The 23,578-nt window shown below is 46.8% G+C and overlaps 2 protein-coding genes across 2 annotated transcripts in view; one reads left to right on the top strand and one right to left on the bottom strand.

Annotated features, from left to right (window-relative positions):
• The window catches only part of pex5lb (peroxisomal biogenesis factor 5-like b), a gene marked incomplete at both ends in the record, with an annotated part of 133,614 nt that extends 121,121 nt beyond the window's left edge, over window positions 1-12,493 (top strand). The window contains 3 exons of the mRNA XM_084327532.1: window positions 1,897-2,062; window positions 5,288-5,445; window positions 12,295-12,493. Of these exons, the coding sequence (XP_084183658.1) occupies window positions 1,897-2,062; window positions 5,288-5,445; window positions 12,295-12,493 (523 nt within the window). The remainder of the gene's footprint in view (window positions 1-1,896; window positions 2,063-5,287; window positions 5,446-12,294) is intronic.
• A 607-nt stretch (window positions 12,494-13,100) lies between these two features.
• Window positions 13,101-23,578, bottom strand: part of mfn1a (mitofusin 1a) — a gene marked incomplete at both ends in the record, with an annotated part of 76,908 nt that continues 66,430 nt past the window's right edge. The window contains 2 exons of the mRNA XM_084327770.1: window positions 13,101-13,115; window positions 14,486-15,114. Coding sequence (XP_084183896.1) covers window positions 13,101-13,115; window positions 14,486-15,114 — 644 coding nt within the window. The remainder of the gene's footprint in view (window positions 13,116-14,485; window positions 15,115-23,578) is intronic.

Here is a 23,578-nt window from a genome sequence, read left to right on the forward strand (position 1 = left end):
CTTTACAGCTTTGGGTAGGGCGTTCCACATTGATGTGGCATAATTGGGAAACGTGTTTAGTCCCTTGTTTGAGCCGAATCTGGGTTTAACATGATTTGTGGAGCTCCCTCTGGTGTTGTGATCGTGGTATTCACTGACCTTTGGGATGTATTTTGACATGTACATGGGTACCTTGGTCGTGTAGTGTATCTTGTAGACCAGGCCCATTGCAAGTTGCTGTACTCTGTCGTCTACTCTAAGCCATCCTAGGTTGTCAAAGTGGGCAGGGGGTTCTAGGAGTAAGGTAAAGCAGTAGTCTGACCAGTTTGTTTTGAGATGTTTGTAATTTTGTTTTTAGCGCCTTTGCGGTGCTTTGGTACCATGAGGTGCAAGCATAGTCGTAGTACCCTTGAATGAGTGCTCCTGCCAGAGTCTTCAGGGTATTCTTGTTTACCAGTGAGGAGATCCGGTACAAGAATCGAGTTCGTTGGTTGACTTTTTTTATTACATTGGATGCCATTTTGTCACAGGAAAGATTTGCCTCTAGGATGGAACCCAGGTAGGTAATATCTTCTTTCCTTGTGACAATATTGTCACCCACTGTAACTGAGAAGCCGTCGGTCTTGCTGAGTTTGTTATTTGAACCGAAGAGAATGGACTCTGTTTTGCCCATGTGTAATGATAGTTTGTTATCAGCGAGCCATATGCAGATTTTGCCTAGTTCTGAGCTGAGGGTTTTTTCAACCTGTAACTTGTTCTTGTCAGAGACCAGCAGGGCTGAGTCGTCCACAAACAGGAACAAGTTGCAGTCACAGGCTGATGACATGTCATTTGCATAAATTAGGAAGAGTAGCGGTCCTAGTATGCTTCCTTGTGGAACACCACAGCTCACTGTGAGGGGGGGGGGGGGATAGAGTACCGTTTACCTCTACCATCTGTTCTCTCCCCTCCAGGTAGGATTGCATCCAGCTCACTGATAAACTATCAAAACCAATTGCTTTTAGCTTGTCAATCAGAATGGAGTGATTGACAGTGTCGAAGGCCTTTTGTAGGTCCAGCATGACATGCTGCAGTATTTGCCCGCGTCCACCTCTTGATTGATGTGGTCGTTCAAATAGAGGAGGCATGTGTCAGTGGAGTGGGACGTTCTAAAGCCAGATTGGAATTCGTAGATTAGATTTTTTTCCGCCAGGTACTTTTCGACCTGTTCGTAGACTATTTTCTCCATGACTTTCGAGATGGAGGTAAGAATAGAAACAGGGCGGTAGTTGTATAATAATGCGCTTGTGCTGGTTAGACTATAGGCTATGTTACATAACGTTACGTATGTAGTACTTGCGGTGCGTGCATTAGTGCATGTTTTGGGGATTAATGAGAGGACAAAAACAATAATTATTAATAATAATAATCATTTAAAAAAATTAATTGCGGGACACTTATTGAAATGCGGGACAATATTCTTCTCTTGCGGCATGCGGGACAGAGGGTTGCGGCACAAATCGGGACGTTTGGTCACCCTAATGCTAGGGTGGTGTTCCCCCTAAAGTTATTGAAGTATTATTGAATCATACATTCAAGGCAGGCTGTCCTGGGTTAAGTTATACAGCTGCTTGAGTTTTATTTGAATGAAAATTGGATGCCGTTTACTTTAGTTTAAAACTTTAATTTTCCGCCGACTAATTGGCTTGCTGAATCTTGTGTCCTTCGGTACCCGTCTCAAAGTGGACTTGACGTGCAGCAAATGGTCAATTGTGTGTGTGTGTGTGTGTGTGTGTGTGTGTGTGTGTGTGTGTGTGTGTGTGTGTGTGTGTGTGTGTGTGTGTGTGTGTGTGTGTGTGTGTGTGTGTGTGTGTGTGTGTGTGTGTGTGTGTGTGTGTGTGTGTGTATGCGCATGTGTGTGCGCACGTGTCCTTACAGTCACCAGCTGGCTGAGGTGAAGGGGTTGTTCCAGGAGGCTGTGCTGCTGAACACAGATGGAGTGGACCCAGACCTCCAGACAGGCCTCGGGGTCCTGTTTAACCTCAGCTCGGAGTTTGACAAGGCAGTGGAAGCCTTCAACGCAGCACTGTCTGTCAGACCAGAGGTAATCACACACACACACACACACACACACACACACACACACACACACACACACACACACACACACACACACAGAGAGACACAAGGCCATCTCGGAACACACAACTCATTGTTCCTTTTCATGAACTGGGTTCCACTCCTGTATTTGCAGTCAGATCTCGCTTTAAATATGTAAATAAAAAAACAAATCTAACACAGGAAAAAAAGGTACATAATGTACATTATATTAAGTAATATATTACAAATAAGTATATTACAAAAATATTAACTTTTTACACTTTCAGAAAACGTTTTCCCCTGCTGGGGATCAAACCTTAACCATAACCCTAACTTTATGTCTTAACCGTAAGCGGTCAGGATGGGGGGGGGGGGGGGGGGGGGTAGGACACACACGCAGACACATACAAAAAGGGGAATCTTAAAGGCCAACTTGCAGGTTGTATTTTTGTTCAATAAACAATGTGACTAGGGCAACGGTGACTTTCATGAAGAGGGAAAAAAAATTTCGAAATTGACCCAGTTTTAGCGTTTTTATCAAACATTTTGTCGACCAAACCACAAGCTCCACGCACATGCATATTTTAATCCATGGTTCAATAACATGCGTGTGTCATCTTAATGCTAACGTCACATCAGGTGCAGGGCAGCGAGGGGCTCTGAGAGTCACAGGCAGGAAGCAGAGAGCCTTGCTACTACTAGCCGAGGAGTGATGAATGAAAATATCTGTTTCACCTAACACTATTGCTCCGTGATCATAGCCATTAAGCTCTAAAGCTAACCACTATTTGTAAACGCCACAACCACGTTACCATATTTGTAATAATGTAAATCATTGTGTCGTTGTACATATTGTGTATATAACGTTAGTAGCTAAGCCAGCTAACGTAGCTTAGCTTAGCTTGGTAGCCAGCACTCGGGGAAACTCCCAACAATGCCAGATCCAAAATGGCTCTCCCCTCCCTGCACACCTCTGTCCTCACAAGTACTCTGCCAGGGAACCCATGGACACGACAACAGCAGTAGTCATAAGGTGCCTGAGCTTGCAACGTCAACGCCAGTTAGCCCACAGCTATCGTGGCAGCCCGTTTCGCGACTGATGCACCGAGCGGGGCTGCGTCCACTCGAATCCCAACCGGTTCATGCCCATCAACATGCCGTGACGTGCAGCCCGCCAGCCGGCACGAATGCCCGATTCAAAATGGCTCTCTCCTCCCTGCACACCCCCGTCCTCACAAGTATTCTGCCAGGGAACTCACGGACACGACAACAGTAGTAGTCATAAGGTGTCCGAGCCTGCAATGTTAACGCTAGTTAGCTAATAGCTATCGTGGTAGCCCGTTTCGTGACTGTGATGCACCGAGTGCAGCTAAAGGGGCTACTATCGTATCAACATGCCGGGACATGTAGCTTGCTAGCCGGCATGATGTATGTGCGGTGCTTTGCCCCCCAGGTCTGAGAAGAGGACCTGCACATTTTACTCGTTCCCCAAACTCTTTTGCATGGCCCGATTTAAAATGGTTCATGACAGTAGACATAATGCTAACGTTAGCAGGGTAACGTTAGCCAGAGCCATATAGCCAGTAGTACTATGACCCGGACGGGCATAAGGCATAAGTTGCCTGACGTGACGTCACGGCCCTGCTAGCGTCTGATAAGCTTTTTGATTCGCTCCGTGCATGTTATTCGTGCGTGGACCTTTTTAACCCTTTCTGAGTGGCATTTCCAGCATCAAATGGGAAAAAAAATAATGAAATTAGATACCAATGATGTAAACTACCCATAATTGAAGAGTAGGGTTTAACCTGCAAGTTGGCCTTTAAAGTTACCCCAGAGGGCTAACCACTGGAATCGCTGAGCGATGAGAGAGGGTGGGGGAAAACACAAGAATAAAATAAATAAAAACTGTAGGAAACACAAAACACCAGTATAAAATAACTGGGTAAAAAAAAAATTCATACATACATTTCCATTTTATACCGTGATGAATATCAAAATATTTCCAGGGCGTTCTGTCTCATCTCAATAAACTCCAGCAAATCGAGCTTAAATGTATTTCCTTAGAAAGCGTGCCATTTGTCGCTTGATTTATGAATAGTTTTCAAATAAATGCTAGATTATCGATAGTATGTGTGTCCTCATGCACGAAGAGAAGCGGGGTCTGAAAAATCGCTTCTCTGTACTTTGGTCTGCGCAAACCTCACTCACACACACACACACACACACACACACACACACACACACGCGCTCCGATGGCGGAGAAAGGAACATCTGATTACCCCAAGATTCGTAACATAAATGCCTTACCTCACATCTGATGTCATGCAAAAAGATTAATCCAATTCCTGATCGCCATTCCAAATATCTATCGTGTCCATTGATCCAACGTTATAGTCCAAAACACATAATCCAAGCTGCCCCCCTTACTCGACCAAGCTGCAATAGTATCCAGCTGCATGCCCGAGAAGGGAAACCCGGACCGGAGTTTTTTTTCTGATGTACATACCCAGCCAATCCAATCCAATGATGTGCAATACGATCCGGGAGACGATAGGCGGTGGTATTTGCCCTTTTGCAAGCTCAGACCCATTCCCAACGATAACATCAGGTTGGATGGATGAAAATGAATGGATATCGCTAATAAAAGAAATAACGATTAAAACCCGACTACTCGTGATTGGCACGGAAGCGATGGCGAGTTAACCCGACTATACTCGTGGTTGGCACTGAATGGGTTAAGGAGCTCACGATTCTTCAGAAAATCCCAAAATGTTGCGCAACTCAGAAATAGGTTGAAATGGAGATATTGGCAATTTTGAGTGCTTTGAAATGTTCTCTATCTGTCTCCTTATTTGCTCAACTTAATATGACTTGTAAATATGTTAATTATTGTTAGATAGTGTGGCTTATTATTTCATGTGTTGGAGACGCGGAGAAATGACAGCTGGCATCAAAAAAGTCTGTCTCCGTCACATAAAGGCTGGGTGGCAGTGCGCATAGAATAAGGCATATAATAAAGGCATAGATTATGAAATGCGTTTTCTCTAACGAACGCATCTATTCCTATTTCCTATCGTATAGAGAGCGGGTGTGTGGAGAGAGCTATGATTGAGGGGCCTTTTGTGTGTGTGTGTGGAGGGGGGAGGGAAAATTGCAGGGAGATAAAGTACTCGATTAGTACTTTATTTATGTTTTCTGATGAGACCGTGTCGTCCAAATCCATCCATAGGACTACCTACTGTGGAACCGTCTGGGTGCCACGCTGGCCAACGGGGCCCGGAGCGAGGAGGCGGTGGAGGCCTACACTCGAGCCCTGGAGCTCCAGCCGGGCTTCATCAGGTCTCGCTACAACCTGGGCATCAGCTGCATCAACCTGGGGGCCCACAGGTACAGAACACGACCAGTACCAGTGTGGTGCCGCTCTGGCTCCAGGGGTAGAATCTGTTCCTACCCTTGAAACTAACAAGATAAACTAACAATATATGAAGTTCATTATTTGCATTTCAACACAGTAATGTCAATTGTAGGGGTGTAACGGTATGTTGCATAGTCATGATTTAAAAACAGAGATGGACTCAGCATTGAGGATTGAAGCAGGGAGAGTGTTCCAGAGGGTATGGTTTAAAAACAGAGATGGACTCAGCATTGAGGATTGAAGCAGGGAGAGTGTTCCAGAGGGTATGGTTTAAAAACAGAGATGGACTCAGCATTGAGGATTGAAGCAGGGAGAGTGTTCCAGAGGGTATGGTTTAAAAACAGAGATGGACTCAGCATTGAGGCTTGAAGCAGGGAGAGTGTTCCAGAGGGTATGGTTTAAAAACAGAGATGGACTCAGCATTGAGGCTTGAAGCAGGGAGAGTGTTCCAGAGGGTATGGTTTAAAAACAGAGATGGACTCAGTGATGTGGACTGAGGCAGGGAGAGTTCAAGTTTCAAGTTCAAGTTTGTTTATTATTTGTCACAACAAAATACAGAATACTTTATGATGAAATGCTTGTTTCTGTATGAGCACCTGAGAGTGTGCTACATACAGTACAAAGAAAGTAAGAAAAAAAAAGTTATTAACACTTTGAGTGCCGGCGACGTGTTATGTCGTCTTTTCATGCCCCCCGTTGAGTGCCGACGACCCGAATTGTCATTTGATTTTTTTAATTAGCGATCTGAATTCATATTTCATCAACCGAGTCTCCCGTTGGTACAGCAGACCCTCTAGGACAGTAAGGCTGAGCCCGAACGTTCGAACGTTCGAACGTTCGTTCGTTAAGCTGACATTCGGACTTTAATTAATGGGTTCGAACGTTCGGTGAAAAAAAATAAAGCAGGCGCAACGACGGTGAGGCGATGTGAAGCGGCGCGTCCCCCGAGTCGCGCGGCTCAACCAGTATGGTCTCTGCCGGGCTGTTGCTGGATACTCAACCAGAGCTCTATTCTCAACCAATGCAATAGAACAATTTTGATTGAATGACAGGCGATTCTGCCAATTACGTCACACCGCTTGCACCCGCCTCTGCTGTTACCACCAATCGGCAAGCGTTTATTATTTTTTTTACTTCCGGCAATGGCGCCATTGGTCTGCTTGCGAGAAGCATTAACGTAGCGTTAGCTCCCCGCCGAGGAAGTAAAAGTCGTAACAAGGTTTCCATAGGTGAACCTGCGGAAGGATCATTAATGAATACCAGCCTTTTTCGGCCACGGAGCGCGAGCTTCATGGCGGGAGGTGGAAACAACTCTGGCCGAGGCGGCAGGCGTGTTGGGAGCCCGGCGGGACCCCCGCGCCGGTGTCTCTCTGTCTCTCTGCCGTCCCCCGTTCCGAGGTAGACGGTGGAAGGAGCCGAGGCGCGCGCCTCTCTCCTTCCCGTCGACCAAGAGTGAATACCTGTTATTGAACGTGTAACACTAACTATATAACGTTAATGCCACAAAACGAATGCATTTGTTTATCTAGCCCCTTACGTGACTGCGGTGTGCAAGGGCTATTGTTTATCATAAGTAGGAACTTTTATGCAGTACTCAGTAGCTTGTTTATTTTCTTCTGAGTGCTTTGTTTAATTACATGTTTACATGAACAGCCACCACTGTAAACAACATGTTTTTTCACCAATAGATTATGCAATGCCGCCCTCCGTAGGATCTATAATACAAAAAAAAAAATTATATATAAAAAAAAAAAAATTATATAAAAAAAAAAATTTATTAAAAAATTTACAAAAAACGAACGTTCGAACGTTCGTTCGATAAACCCTGGCGAACGTTAGAACCCTAAAAACAGGGTTCGGGCTCAGCCTTATAGGACAGACCTGGGCGGGATGATTCTGACCGGCCCGCGAAAGATTACATGATAATAAATTATTATTTTCTTTTCTTTTTTTTTTTTTTTTAAACTTTTTTCTTTTCATGTCAACGTTCACACGCACAATATACGCTTACCTAGGATTTGACTTGATTCAACAACAAAGCAGTTGGGGCAATGGCAAGCCGAAAACGGTCGAAAGTGTGGTTATTTGAAGTTTGGATTTCTTTTTTCACAACTGAGGTAGGTAGATAACATTTTTAGAGACTAAAGTACAGAAAAAAGGTACCGTTGGGTACCGGTATCGATTCACAGGTACCGGTACCGTATCGGTTCAAATGTGAACGGTACCCATCCCTACTGAACACACAACTGCAGGGCAAGGGCATTTTTGCTCATGAAATGCATAGCCATGTGAAAGCCTTCATGACAAAGTTGCAATTAATTTCAAGGCAACTAGGCAGCAACAATCTCAAACACATGAAAACCCTGAAAGAAGTCAAACCATCAGCTGATCACCGGCACAGGTACTCATCCATGTTAGGAGCACTGCATGATGAATTTTCAAGGCGTTTTCAAGATTTTAAAAAGGTTGAGGATGAAATGCAGCTGGTTTCCTCTCCCTTTACCTGCAGTGTTGATAGTGCACCCACTGATGTTCAGCTTGAACTCATTGACCTGCAGTCTGATTCACTACTGAAAGAGCACTTTAAGTCAGCATCACTGCTAGAGTTCTACCCTGCTCTCAAGGAGGAGAACTTTCCAAACATGAGGAGACATGCTCAGAAGATGTTGGTTCTCTTTGGATCCACCTATATGTGAACAGACATTCTCAGTCATGACGTTTACCAAGTCAGGTACAGATCCCCTCTCACTGATGAACATCTGGCAGCTGTGCTTCGCATCTCCACCTCAGACATGCAACCTGACTTTGATGGACTTGTTAAAGCTCAACAGAGACTGGATTTATCACACTGAATGAAAAAAAAAAGCTGAAGAACACTAAAATGTGGAAATATAACAAGTGAAATGGGACACTTGATCTTTTTTTTTCTTTTTTTTTGCACAGTTCTGAAAACATTAAATGTTTAATATAGGCATGTAAAGTAAAAAAGGCTACTGGGACACTTTTCTTTACACAGTTCAGTGACTTGTTTATTTTGGCTATAAGATGATGTGATGTCCTTAGAAAGCTAAGAAAATCCTTGTTTCAATAGTATATGAAACTCAAAATAATAACTTTATTTGTATAGCACTTTTTCATACATGCCCTTTGTTATTAATGTTTCACATTTTGTTTATCATTTTGGAAATAAATTCTATTTGAATAAATGATATTTTTGAAAGCTCACCTCACTTTTTAATTGCCAAATAATAACATACACTCTTACCAGGGGTCAAAACAATGCCATTTACTGCTTTTTATATAGAAATAAAATGTATATTATGCATAATTGAGTTTGGAATTTTGGCCCGGCCCTCCAACATATTTTCAGTTGCTCATTCGGCCCCCCGGGAAAAATAATTGCCCACCCCTGCTCTAGGAGCTCCGATGGGAAAATACCGCCCCCTATCGTCTATCCCTGTGTAACTGCAGGCCATTCGATTATACTGGTGGATCTGTGTGGGGGGAGCCTACTGGCTCCACTATGCCGGCGAGGGATCTGATGATGAGGGAAGTGATCGCGAGACGGAAAGCAGCCTGGAATATATATTTACAGCAGCCAATAATCAATCAATAAACGCGATCGATATTTGGAATGGCGATCAGGAATTGGAATAATCTTTTTGGAGAACATCTGATCTAAGGTAAGGAGTCTATGTTACCAGTTTTAGGATAATCAGAGCTGTATTCACTGAGATAACAGCGTGTCCCGTATGTGTATATGTGTGTGTGTGTGTGTGTGTGTGATGTTGAGAAAATGAGGTAATCGATTTCTCAGCTCGCTTCTATAGCGTGCATAAGTACACATATACTATCGATAATCTAGCGTTTATTTGAAAACGATTCATAAATAGGCCGACAAATGACAACGTGTCTAGTGTATTCGAGAATATTCCAATAAATGCCGTTTATGAAGGAATCTTTCTATTTTTCGAAAGTTTTCGAGAAAACGATAGCTTTTTCGAAATGCTATAAAAAGGATATGAACCGATTAAAAAAAACAATCCGTTTCAACAATGTTGACTGCAAACAAGTCATTGATAAGCGACGGGCAGATTAGACACATTTAAAACATAGATTATGCGTTTTTAACGCTAACATTGAAGTGGATGATGGCACTCAAGGACATTAATCAACGTTATGGCTGGCACTGAAAGTGTTAAGAAGTAAGTCAAGTCAATATACATATACAGTATACAATATACAATACAGAGTAAAATGAGTAACAGTGAGGTACAATGCAGAGGTACAAAACTTGGGGTAGGGTGCAAATGAGGATGTATGAATGTAGTGCAAATCTCTTTAATAATAGATAAATATAAAGTGTGTTAAAGTGTCTAAAGTGAATAAAGTGAGTGGTAAGGTGAGTGTTTGTTTAAAGTGAGTGTGTACATGTGGATGTGTGTGTAGATGATGGGTTGTTACATAGTGTCATTGTCATTGAGCATCCTGATGGCCTGGGGATAGAAGCTCCTTCTGAGTCTCTCTGTGCTTGCCATGAGACTCCGGTAGCGCTTGCCTGACCGCAGCAGTTCAAAGAGGCAGTTGTTTGGGTGACTAGAGTCTTTGATTATTCTTCTATGCTTGTTATAAACGTCCTGGAGAGTGGGAAGCCCACCTCTAATTGTGCGCTCGGCTGAACGGGCCACTCTCTGTAGTCTGCTGCGGTCTTGTGCGGTGCTATTCCCAAACCAGGAGGTGATGTTACCAGTCAGGATGCTCTCTATTGTGCACGAGTAGAAGTTCTTGAGGATCTTCGGACTCACTTTGAACATCCCTACCTACTAAGGAAGTAGAGGCGTTGCCGTGCCTTCTTCACTACACTGTCGATGTGTGTGGTCCATGTCAAGTCCTCGGATATGTGGACTCCGAGGTACTTAAAACTGCTAACTCTCTCGACCGGTGCCCCGTTGATGCTGAGGGGGCTGTAGTCCCTGGCCCCCGACCTCCTGAAGTCCACAATCATCTCTTTTAGTTTTGCTGACGTTCAGGGAGAGGCTGTTCTCCCGACACCATCGCACCAGGTCTTCTACCTCTTCCAGGAGTGTTGAATTAAAAACAGAGATGGACTCGGTGTTGTGGACTGAGGCAGGGAGAGTGTTCCAGAGGGTATGATTTAACAACAGAGATGGACTCAGTGATGTGGACTGAGGCAGGGAGAGTGATCCAGAGGGTATGATTTAACAACAGAGATGGACTCAGTGTTGTGGACTGAGGCAGGGAGAGTGTTCCAGAGGGTAGCAGCAGCACCAAAGGCTCTGTCTCCAATAGTATGCAGTCTGCTGTGAAGAATGACGATGAGTCCAGTGTCAGAGGAGCGTAGCCTACAAGAGGGGGTGTAGATGTGGAAGAGGTCAAAGAGGTATTCAGGGGAACGGTCATGGAGAGACTTATACTGTAGTTGAGGAGGAGAATGTTGAAAGTAACACAGAACTTGCCAGGGAGCCAGTGGAGGTGAGAATACTATGAACATATGTGCCATGCCATAAACCACCACACGCAAAAGTGTTAGTGTTATTGTGTCATGAGAATTTGTTTTTCCTTCAGAGGAATTGAGCTCTGATGAAATGTTATTTTATTTTATTTTGGTGTACATTGAGGGATGAGCATTTTAAAGGGATTACTTCAGTATTTTTAAATAAATGTTTCCGTTGTGTGTGGTCTAAATGAATAATAGAGACCAAATGTTTGTAATTGGTCAAGTATTGAGGGAGATGGCTTCAGCCGGCATCCTCACAACGGGCTGCAATGTAATCACAATGGGGCAAACTCAAAGTATGTCCAATAAAAGAGCCTTTTTGCCACTGACAGGCTCAGACAGTCGATTCCAATACCCCCCCTTGGCTCACTTGCAACCACAATCATTGTTGGTTCGACTCCGTGGTGGTCCTGGTGTTTGTTTTGGACCTGTGCCATTACGAAACATATTACTTAGGTAGGTCGCTAGCCAGTTTCCTGTAACTCTATAACAGTTAGTATAGTTTGCTAGCCAGTCCCATGTCACTCTATAACAGTTAGCCTAGACCTCTAGCTAGTATCCTGTCACTCGACAACAGTTAGCATAGGTCGCTAGCCTATCAACTGAAATATACTGAAGCATCAGGGAAAGTAAATCTGACTCATAATATGTTTTGTCTCTGTAATGTAGTACACATGTAGTGCTCATTCCAGATGGGAACTGCAAAAAGCATAGTTAACCTTAATAAGGCATTGCCCTCGCTTTAGCTCAACACTTACTGTATATAGTAATAATGTTAATAAGTAAAACTCTTAACCCTTCCTTGTTACCTATTAATGCTTATTACAAGGACCTTAATATAAAGTGTTACCGTTTTTACTGTATATCTTGGCTGTAAGGACATCAAAGTACCCTTTTATAGTATTATAGTAGTAGTGGCACGGTGGTGTAGTGGTTAACACTGTCGCCTCACAGCAAGAAGGTCCAGGGTTCGATTCCCGCTTGGGGACCAGGTTTCTGCGTTGCCAGTTACCCAGGTGGGGTATCTCCCAGGCCTTTCTGTGTGGAGTTTGCATGTTCTCCCCGTGCTCGCAAGGGTTTCCCCCCTGATAAGATAAACCCAATGGAAAAACATGCACAACAACAGATCGCTAACGCTGTCGCGTCCTTGACGAAAGAAATTGCATGTGTGTGTTCCTGTGTGTGTGTCGTTTGCATGCCAAATAAAGACTTCCTAAGTCCTGCATTATATTATTATAACCAAGAATATCAGTAAGTAGATAAAACATTTCTGTATCTAACCAGATGTCCTGTCTGTCTCCAGGGAGGCGGCCAGTAACTTCCTGACTGCTCTGAACCAGCAGAGGCAGAGCCACAGCCACAGCCACCAGGTCATGTCCGCCAACATCTGGGCCGCGCTGCGCATCGCCGTCTCCATGATGGACAGGCCCGAGCTCTTCCAGGCTGCCAGCATCGGGGACCTGGACCTGCTGATGAGAGCCTTTGACATGGGGGACATGTGAAGAGCTGTTGGTCTTTGACACAAGGGACATGTGAAGAGCTGTTGGTCTTTGACACAAGGGACATGTGGAGAGCTGTTGGTCTTTGACACGGGGGACATGTGGAGAGATGTTGTTCTTTGACACGGGGGACATATGGAGAGCTGTTGGTCTTTGACACGAGGGACATGTGACGAGGCCTATATCGATGAAAGAAGTGGACCCGCTGGTTGAAAAGACTGTTCAAAGGATTGTTTGAACAGTTATGAAGGTTGCTAGGCGATACATCTCCAGATTCCAGAAACATGGATGGTGTGTTGGTCACTAGAACCCAAGAAGATGGGTCTGTTGGAAAAGCAGTAGGAATATACACTACAGTACAAGTATTTAACGTGCAATACAGTAGGACCTAGTTTTACAAACATGGCCTGATAAACATCTAGGCAACGTGAGTGTTGCCCACCACCTTAGCTCATTATCTTAGCCCTTACTCTACGGTACGTGCAGTTTGATACTCACTGAACTGAGAGCGCTTGTTTGCTCCTTTGAGATGTATTTTTACCAGAGTAAGCACAAACGTTGACAGAGAGAGAGAAAGAAGAGGGAGAACTAGAGGAAACACGATCCACGCTCACTCTGCTGTCACCTTTTTAAAAGAACGGAAGCCTTATACTGAAGTTACATTAATTGCACAAGTTGTAATCTCTTGTGCTGCTATAGGTATAAATCTGAGTCCATAATATTGAATTATAATCCATCAAGCCCGGTGTTTCCCATAGTGTGTCTATACTCATCCACATTGCTACAGTTCTCGCTTGTATTTCTACAATGTACATCCATCATTGTTGAGTGGTTATCTTTAATAGCCTGAGGTAAAATGGGTCATTTTAATTAAAAGGTGGCAAGCATGCACACACACACACACACACACACACACACACACACACACACACACACACACACACACACACACACACACACACACACACACACACACACCTACACACACCTACACACACCTACACACACCTACACACACACACACACACACACACACACACACACACACACACACCTACACACACACAATTCTCAAATACATACACATTGCTCCTTCCTCCCTTCCTTCCTTCATCCCTTCCTTGCGGCCACTAATCAATATGGGGTGATTGCTTAATGTCTGGCTGTTGGGTTGATCTGCAAGTGGATCAATCTCCCCGTTCTGAGGCTGCCTGCTGCTGCTGAGGCTGACTGCTGCTGCTGAGGCTGACTGCTGCTGCTGCTGCTGAGGCTGACTGCTGCTGCTGCTGAGGCTGACTGCTGCTGCTGCTGCTGAGGCTGACTGCTGCTGCTGAGGCTGACTGCTGCTGCTGCTGCTGAGGCTGCCTGCTGCTGCTGAGGCTGACTGCTGCTGCTGCTGCTGCTGCTGCTGCTGAGGCTGACTGCTGCTGCTGAGGCTGACTGCTGCTGCTGCTGCTGAGGCTGCCTGCTGCTGCTGAGGCTGACTGCTGCTGCTGAGGCTGACTGCTGCTGCTGAGGCTGACTGCTGCTGCTGCTGCTGAGGCTGACTGCTGCTGCTGAGGCTGACTGCTGCTGCTGCTGCTGAGGCTGACTGCTGCTGCTGCTGCTGAGGCTGCCTGCTGCTGCTGAGGCTGACTGCTGCTGCTGAGGCTGCCTGCTGCTGCTGCTGCTGAGGCTGACTGCTGCTGCTGAGGCTGACTGCTGCTGCTGCTGCTGAGGCTGCCTGCTGCTGCTGAGGCTGACTGCTGCTGCTGAGGCTGCCTGCTGCTGCTGCTGCTGAGGCTGACTGCTGCTGCTGCTGCTGAGGCTGACTGCTGCTGAGGCTGGCTGCTGCTGCTGAGGCTGCCTGCTGCTGAGGCTGCCTGCTGCTGCTGAGGCTGACTGCTGCTGCTGAGGCTGACTGCTGCTGCTGCTGCTGAGGCTGACTGCTGCTGCTGCTGCTGAGGCTGGCTGCTGCTGCTGAGGCTGACTGCTGCTGCTGCTGCTGAGGCTGACTGCTGCTGCTGCTGCTGAGGCTGGCTGCTGCTGAGGCTGGCTGCTGCTGCTGAGGCTGCCTGCTGCTGAGGCTGCCTGCTGCTGCTGCTGAGGCTGACTGCTGAGGCTGACTGCTGCTGCTGAGGCTGCCTGCTGCTGCTGCTGAGGCTGACTGCTGAGGCTGACTGCTGCTGCTGAGGCTGCCTGCTGCTGCTGCTGAGGCTGACTGCTGAGGCTGACTGCTGCTGCTGCTGAGGCTGCCTGCTGCTGAGGCTGACTGCTGCTGCTGAGGCTGACTGCTGCTGAGGCTGGCTGCTGCTGAGGCTGGCTGCTGCTGCTGCTGAGGCTGACTGCTGAGGCTGACTGCTGCTGCTGCTGCTGAGGCTGACTGCTGAGGCTGGCTGCCTGCTGCTGCTGAGGCTGGCTGCTGCTGCTGAGGCTGCCTGCTGCTGAGGCTGGCTGCTGAGGCTGACTGCTGCTGCTGCTGAGGCTGACTGCTGCTGCTGAGGCTGCCTGCTGCTGAGGCTGGCTGCTGCTGAGGCTGAGGCTGACTGCTGCTGCTGCTGAGGCTGACTGCTGCTGCTGAGGCTGCCTGCTGCTGAGGCTGGCTGACTGCTGCTGCTGAGGCTGGCTGCTGCTGCTGAGGCTGCCTGCTGCTGAGGCTGGCTGCTGCTGCTGCTGAGGCTGACTGCTGCTGCTGCTGAGGCTGGCTGCTGCTGCTGAGGCTGACTGCCTGCTGCTGCTGAGGCTGGCTGCTGCTGCTGAGGCTGACTGCTGCTGCTGCTGCTGAGGCTGACTGCTGCTGCTGCTGACTGCTGCTGCTGCTGAGGCTGGCTGCTGCTGAGGCTGACTGCTGCTGCTGCTGAGGCTGGCTGGCTGCTGCTGAGGCTGGCTGCCTGCTGCTGCTGAGGCTGGCTGCCTGCTGCTGCTGATGTTGGCTGGCTGCTGCTGATGTTGGCTAGCTGCTGCTGAGGCTGGCTGCCTGCTGCTGCTGAGGCTGGCTGCCTCCTGCTGCTGATGTTGGCTGCCTGCTGCTGCTGAGGCTGGCTGCTGCTGCTGAGGCTGGCTGCTGCTGCTGAGGCTGGCTGCTGCTGCTGCTGAGGCTGAGGCTGACTGCTGCTGCTGCTGCTGAGGCTGCCTGTTGCTGCTGAGGCTGGCTGCTGCTGCTGAGGCTGCCTGCTGCTGTTGCTGCTGAGGCTGGCTGCTGCTGCTGAGGCTGGCTGCTGCTGCTGAGGCTGGCTGCTGCTGCTGAGGCTGGCAGCTGCTGCTGAGGCTGGCTGCTGCTGCTGAGGCTGGCTGCCTGACGGGGCCTTTCCACCGACTCCAGCCAAGTCTAGCAGCGTGGCTGCATTAAATTCATTTCTAGGGGTGCACCGATATATCGGTCGGGTATCGGCATCGGCCGATAAGTGCCTTGTTGACTGCCATCGGCCTGTCGGCCGATAAGCTCAAATGTGCCGATGGCAGTAGCCGATAAATATCCATCAATTTGTGTCGCATCAATCTGGCCCACACGTTCAAACTTTGAAAAAAGTTTCAGTCAAGCGACCTGCACAACGCCGCCCCCCCACACACACACACACGCTACTGCATCAAAGTTACTTATGATTAACAAAGGCATTCGTTTTGTGGCATTAACGTTATATAGTTACACGTTCAATAGCATCAGCATATTATTTACCCCAACCATATAGCATTGTTGTTGGTCATTCATATCTCAGTTCCTTCCTTTGCTCAGAGAGCCCGTACTGAATACCCATTCTGCAATCTGTTAATAAAGTTTTCAAAGTTGGTTTTAAACCAATTGAATTTGGTTGTTAAAGAACCCAGGGAGTCTATCGCAAAAAGAGTAGGGGGTTCCCCAACATTCCAAATGCCAAATTCCCAAAGTCTCTGACCTCAAGGCCACCTAATCATCCCTCTCCTTCATTTTCGGGTTCTTGCCAAAACAGCATGACGTGTTCCAAAACAATAAACTGTGGGACACATACTGTCCCCTTCAACTTAAAGTACTATGCCAGTCTTTTTACAATAGAGCAACTTTTCAGGGGAGAAAACAAAAGGCTTTTCAGGCAAATAAATGTACTGCATTTTAGTCGGATGTGGTGACTTTCATGGGTTTATGTGATGTTTAAGACACATGTAAAGATACAGTGGAAGCCTATGCCAGTGGTTGATCACCAGAAAAGAACTACAAAAGAAGGATGCCTTGATGAATGACTGTCAAAAAGACTGGTATGGTCCTTTAAAGGACCACTATCACCCAAAAAGTATCATTTATATATCAATTACTCACCCTGTGATGCCTTGAATTCATGAAGATTTGTTTTCTTCTCGCATTTCTCCGCAGTGAACTTAGAATAAAAAGAAAAGAAGGTAAAAATACTTGATGAATTTAATTGAATGGAGATTTGGTTTTAACAACAGCAAAACATCCATTTACAAACGCTTCCGTTTGTTTTCGTTATCAGCAAGGTTTTAGGTCAAATGCATTTGTGAAGTACTGAGCAAACGGCTGGATAAATTAGACTTGGACTATACTGCACAAGTTGTACGGTCTGCTGTTGTTCATTATTCATTATTCAATTAAGTATTTCAAAGATTTTTGGGGGGGATTCTAGGTTCACCGCGGAGAAGAAAAACAAATCTTCATGAATTCAAGGCATTGCAAGGTAAGTCATTTGATATACAAATAATCATGCTCCTTTAATCTGCTCTGTTTCAAATGGTAGGCGATAAAAGGAAATACCACAGAGTATAAAGGAAGTACTTTTTAAATATCAATGTCTGTGTACTGTATGTCATACCATGCTATGACGGCAGATTTCAAAGAACACATCCTGCTAACTTTGACATTTGATTTGGTTATTTTCTTCCAACAATTGAACCATTGCACTGGAGAACGTAAGGTTATGTATATAACCAAGTTCTATGAATACTGGTGACGCTCAGCGTCATTCTGCACTAACCTCACTTCGTGCACAGCACTGAATAAAAATCCACAATGTACCTTTACATACCGACATCCGTCTGGCCACACCCCTATCCGCTTACCTTCATAAGCAGGTGTGTGGTCACCTACTCGCCTCCTTCCCAAACCACAAGGCGAGGTCAAGGGCCGCAGTGGCGTCCTGACGCTGAGCGTCACCAGTATTCATAGAACTTGGTTATATACATAACCTTACGTTCTATATCATACTGGCTTCCGCTCAGCGTCATTCTGCACAACAGGAGCTGAGCGGGAGCCAGAAGCTCGACAATGTACCCCGCTGAGGCCCCCCACAACCATCAGATTGGAGAGGACCGAGCCCCCCGACCCTCCCTAATGGAGGATACCCTCCCTATTGGAGGACGGGAGGGAGACGGATCCGACCGTGCGAAGAGAAACTCGAGCAACTCAACGCACAGGGTGAGCAAACCGTGGCTTGACCCCACGACTACGCACACGCACAACCCGCATGCCACCAGGGAACGAACGGAAGGAACAACCCTTGTTACTGCCCCCAAAATCACGGGGTCAAGAGTAAACTCAACCCTGTGGCAAGGCCGTAGCAGCGGAGCGCGAAGGAAGACCCAGACCCACTGAAGGGACTGGATCCCCTGGAAAAAGAGGGCCCGGAGAGGTCAATGACGCCAAGCATCAAGACCTCACCAGGCGGTCACTTGTGTCACCGCCCCCCACATCGCCAGCGTATTCGGACAGGGCCCCTCCAAGAGCGGGCCCTTCCCCCCACTAGTACACCGCCTGGCACACTGACCCTGCAACACAGGCAGTCAGCATGGCCGTAACTTGAAGCACTCAAAAGGCTAAACTATAGCGGAAGCAGGCAGCGCACCGGGGAGACGACCCCAGAGGGGTCGATCCCTTAAACCAGGCAGCAGGCTTTAGACCTGAGCCTGGAGCACTGCTGACGAGACAGGCGCCAAAGGGGTCAACTGAAAACAGCACCCCGGCGGAAGGGGCGTATGCTGGCATTGTTGCGCACCATGACAAAGCTATCACCAAAAAAAAACCACCCAGAGGGGTCGAGGCAGAGAAGGCTGACACGATTGGCAGACGTCATGAACGTGCAGGGGCACACTCAACCGGGCAACCCGGGAGTTGACTCTGCTCCAACACACCAGGGAATCAACCACCCTTTTGGTACCACATGCGGTGGTTGTTCCTATAACCCCTCAAGAAAAAACTCCAAAACACACCTGCGGGTATACACTGGCTATACCGCAGTACAAGTGTTTCAGTTTTCAAAAAGGGTTATTCCAGGCCTACTGGTCGACGAAACATTACTTCGGACCGGGCCCGGCGGCTCGGGAAGCACACAGGGTTACCAGAGGAGGTCCAAAAGACCACCCCAACAGCCCCCTCTTCGCCATGCGTGAGAGAGGAGCGAAAAGAAAGGAGAACCAGCCCCTTCATGATAGTGGCAGGTACAACGTGTACCCAACAAAGGGTCTCCATAACGTCCAACCCTGTGACACCCGGGCCGACCCGGCATTTTTCCCCCCGAAAAAAGCACAAGTCCCTCAGGGTACCAGAACAGCAGATCTGCGTCCTTGGCGGACAACAGGTTAACTGACCTGGACCAGCATGACCAGAACCAGCCCCGTGCCCTAACCACGCCGACATCCCCACTCCAGGAGAGGGGGTAGGTATGCGTGTCGATCTAAAACATGAAAAGAGGGCGCCACCCAGACGGTCCCATTCGTACCGCGCTCAGTGGCCCACCCCAAGGGCGTGAGACCCCTCTACCTATGTTCTGATCTATTCCGTTAACATCCCCCAGATATGAACGAGAATTCGTAGAGACAAACCTAGTAAACTGGCGCTCGGAAGAGACAAGCTCCATCCCAGTTGCCCTATAAAAACGCTGTTTTAATAACGAGCAACCAAGGCGCACCAGCCTCATGCGTGATTCCTATCAGAAACACCCAGAGCCAGCACTATGTACGCATCGAGACCCAAAACACATCAATGGATAGTCTAACAAGACACCAGATACCGTTTCTCCAAGCCGCCTGGGGAACGACAAGAAGCAGTTTTTTTTATTTGACATTTTCCAGAAAAAGAAAAAAATAATACGGACATGGGTCCCATGCGACACGGCTAAGGGAAACACCACCCCATCAACCACACTTCATAAGAGGGGACGGTGAGCGGCGTACCCCTATGACGGGGGGAAACCCATGACTCAACAGACCTACAAGGCGAGGAGTCAGGGAAACCCTAAACAATACCCCGTCCACCTACTCCAAAAGGAGAGGACGGGGAACCCCCAGAGAGACTTCCCACGCAAGCTGTATAGATTGAAAAGAAATATTGCAACATTGAGCTATGTAACACTTGGGTTAGGGCTCTCCGAGGAGGAGGCACTAAACCAATACACACTCAATCGAATAGAATCGAATACACACACAATAGAGCAGAACTCCTTTTTGAAGTTCTACTCACCTTGACAATCTGAGGAGGAGGCTCTGAAACTCTGAGAGGCTCCCTCACTGGGAAGGAGAGTCCGAACTCACAGAAGGCACTTCTCCCTGAGGAGGAGCTTCGTGAGGAGGAGCTCTGACAACTCCCTGAAACAGATCCATAACATGGACCACCTGAACAACTCACAGAAGTCTTACCAATAGAGACACGCTCAATGACGTACTCTATGGCGGGGAAATTTCCGCGGTGCACACGCCCAATGTTTCAGGGCGTGGGACCAGGAAACCACACTTCATAAGAGGGGACGGTGAGCGACGTACCCCTATGACGGGGGGAAACCCATGACTCAACAGACCTACAAGGCGAGGAGTCAGGGAAACCCTAAACAATACCCCGTCCACCTACTCCAAAAGGAGAGGACGGGGAACCCCCAGAGAGACTTCCCACGCGAGCTGTATAGATTGAAAAGAAATATTGCAACATTGAGCTATGTAACACTTGGGTTAGGGCTCTCCGGGGAGGAGGCACTGAACCAATACACACTCAATAATCGAATAGAATCGAATACACACACAATAGAGCAGAACTCCTTTTTGAAGTTCTACTCACCTTGACAATCTGAGGAGGAGGCTCTGAAACTCTGAGGAGGCTCCCTCACTGGGAAGGAGAGTCCGAACTCACAGAAGGCACTTCTCCCTGAGGAGGAGCTTCGTGAGGAGGAGCTCTGACAACTCCCTGAAACAGATCCATAACATGGACCACCTGAACAACTCACGGAAGTCTTACCAATAGAGACGTGCTCAATGACGTACTCTATGGCGGGGAAATTTCCGCGGTGCACACGCCCAATGTTTCAGGGCGTGGGACCAGGAAACCCCCCCCCCCCCCACCCTGTAACGTGCCGAACAGCAACGTGACAGGAACCTTGAAGGACAGGGGGTTTCAACCCCTGACCAATCAGAAAAGGGGAGGAAAGGATTACCAGTTCACCCCTTACAACCCCTCACCCCTGATACGATGTAATGACAAAGTAGAGCATGACACAGTCATAGCATGCTACATGAAGCATCTAACAGCTTCACATAGCTCATGTGCTAACCTGCTATCTGAGTTTTACTAAGGAAAAACACAGAACAGAGAGGGCCCTTTAAGAGCCCCGGTCCAGACTTACACATGTGCTTCTGTGGGCCAAACCTAACCCAGTTGTAGATCACAACGACACACACAACCCTTCATCACAACAAAATATGGCAAAAGTACACTCTTACTACAGAGGAACGCCGTTTTTCATAACGAGAGAAGACACAAGTCCTCGATTATGTAATGGCCACAGACCTTGCTAAGCACACATGATAAGTGACCAAACAACCTTTTCTTTAGGAAAAAATTGTTTCTCAAGCGGAAGCACAACCCCATCAACTTAAGCTGAGGGTTACATCGTATCCCCACAAACACAGTGACACAATATATTGTAAACAAACATGTCTGAGAGGAGGGGGGGGGAAGCCCCAGGGATTCATTCCTCAATCACATGTCACTAAGCATAGCTTCACAGGTTAACTAACCCTCTTAGTTGTGAGTTTACCCATGTTACAATGTTACATGAACACACATGTTCTCATCACAACCAACCAGTTAATTTTTACACATGTAAAAAACAACGCCGATTTACTATGGAGAGAGAAGCCATACCAGTGACAAGACAATTCACACAACACGCGTCGTAACCTCAATGTATTGCAGCAACACATGAGGCCTGCACGGGACAGAGAAGCATCCCCTCGTCCAGAGAATCCCGGGTTTTACCCAGGTCTCGGTCGCGGCCCACTAGGTTGACCATCATGGTCGTCAGACCAAGATCCTCCGTCCGCCGCTTAAGAAGCCGAGCAGAGGACCCCAGTCCAAGGTCGGCTTTCGTAAAATTGTCAGCTAACCCCCATAGCGTTAACAGACAACTAGCGCTCGCAAGCAAAACAGTACTCACCCAACACGGAAGCAACCCAGTTTCTCACAACAGCCGGTGCCTCCCACAGTCCAGCTGTATGACCGGAAGGTCAATACCCATCCAGCCGCAGCAAGGAGGACTGCAGTTGGGGAGTATATCAACGGCGCGAGCCCCTAATACGAAAAAGCCGGTGGAGGTCAGAATGATCATCATCTTCCAGACACTCCAGTGAAGAAGACAATATCGCTGTATTTTCTCAAATAGTGAGAGAGAAAATAAAGATATAATGTCAACGTATCTTCCCGTCTTCTGTTTTCCTCTCAACTTTCTTCAGCTTACAACCTCGTCAAGTGGGTATATAACAGGCACTTCCTTGTGGTGAAAGTGAAGAAGGAGGCGAGTAGGTGACCACACACCTGCTTATGAAGGTAAGCGGATAGGGGTGTGGCCAGACGGATGTCGGTATGTAAAGGTACATTGTGGATTTTTATTCAGTGCTGTGCACGAAGTGAGGTTAGTGCAGAATGACGCTGAGCGGAAGCCAGTATGATATAGAACCATTTAAGTCTGTTTAGAATTATTTTGACAACCCATGTATTTGCAGTTGTGATGTTAATCTTTTATGTTGTTTTTGTTTGTTAATTTATGAAAAACAATGAATTGCGATCAAGAATGGAAACTAAGGGTTCTGGGCACTAACCTGGTGTCTCCATTTGACTCCATTGAAATTCTGGTTTGTGAAGATTTTTGCCTTTTTATCCAAGTCAATAACTTCTCAATTTCTTTAGGTTTAGCAATATACCTTCTCAGGAGAATAATTACAGTGTAGCTTTAGATTGAATTATACTGGTCTTTGTATTGTATTATAAATACTAATGACAGTTGGTATTATTATTATTATTATTATTACCCAAATGTTTTTTCTGCTATACTGTACTATACGAGTTTCAATGAAACTGCTCAAGATGAATACAGCAAAACATATTTAATAGCATGAAAAACCACATTTGCAGTATACTACACTATCAAGATTCATAGGATAACTTACTTGTACAGTATATTACTGCAAAAGGAGTGCGTATGCTGTATACTGTACCACTTATAACCACAGGTACTTAACATCAACTTGACTGCTCTTCTCAGTTGAAGTATGGTGATTGAGGTAACTAGTTAGGATTTTTTGACATGAAGTGGAATGAAATACTTGGCAGTTGTGTAAGCGATGCATAGCCTTTAGCTGACCTACAGAGACCAGTGGTGGAAGTTCCAGTTGTGTTCGGATCAAGCTGGGCAGCTTCAGACAGGCAGCACATGAGGTCCGGTAGCAAAGAATGTTTTTATCCACACCACAAAGGTTTTAACAGATCCACAACACAACAGTCAAATCAAAATGTATTTGTAAAGCCCGAAATCACACGTTAATGTCCCCAAGTCTAACTGAGGCCCTCGGTTGCAAAATTACATCACTTTTAGCTATTTAAAAAAGTCTGTAAAGGTTTATTTTTTTTATTTCTTTAGCACATTTACATAGTCAATGGGTCCTGTGGTTCAGCCTCACAATGCTATTGGATAGTAAATGTGTTTATAGGTCCCACATTCTGGCCTCTGAAGTTGCTAATGTCAATTTAATTTGGGCCTCACAAGTCAAGAAGAAACATCACAATAAACCAAGAAAAAAACACACGATGAAATCCAAAATAAATTTAAAATAAATAAATGCAACACTCCCAGACATACCCCA

The sequence above is a fragment of the Notolepis coatsorum genome, assembly GCF_963971535.1.
Source record: "Notolepis coatsorum genome assembly, chromosome: 13".
NCBI lineage: Eukaryota > Metazoa > Chordata > Actinopteri > Aulopiformes > Paralepididae > Notolepis > Notolepis coatsorum.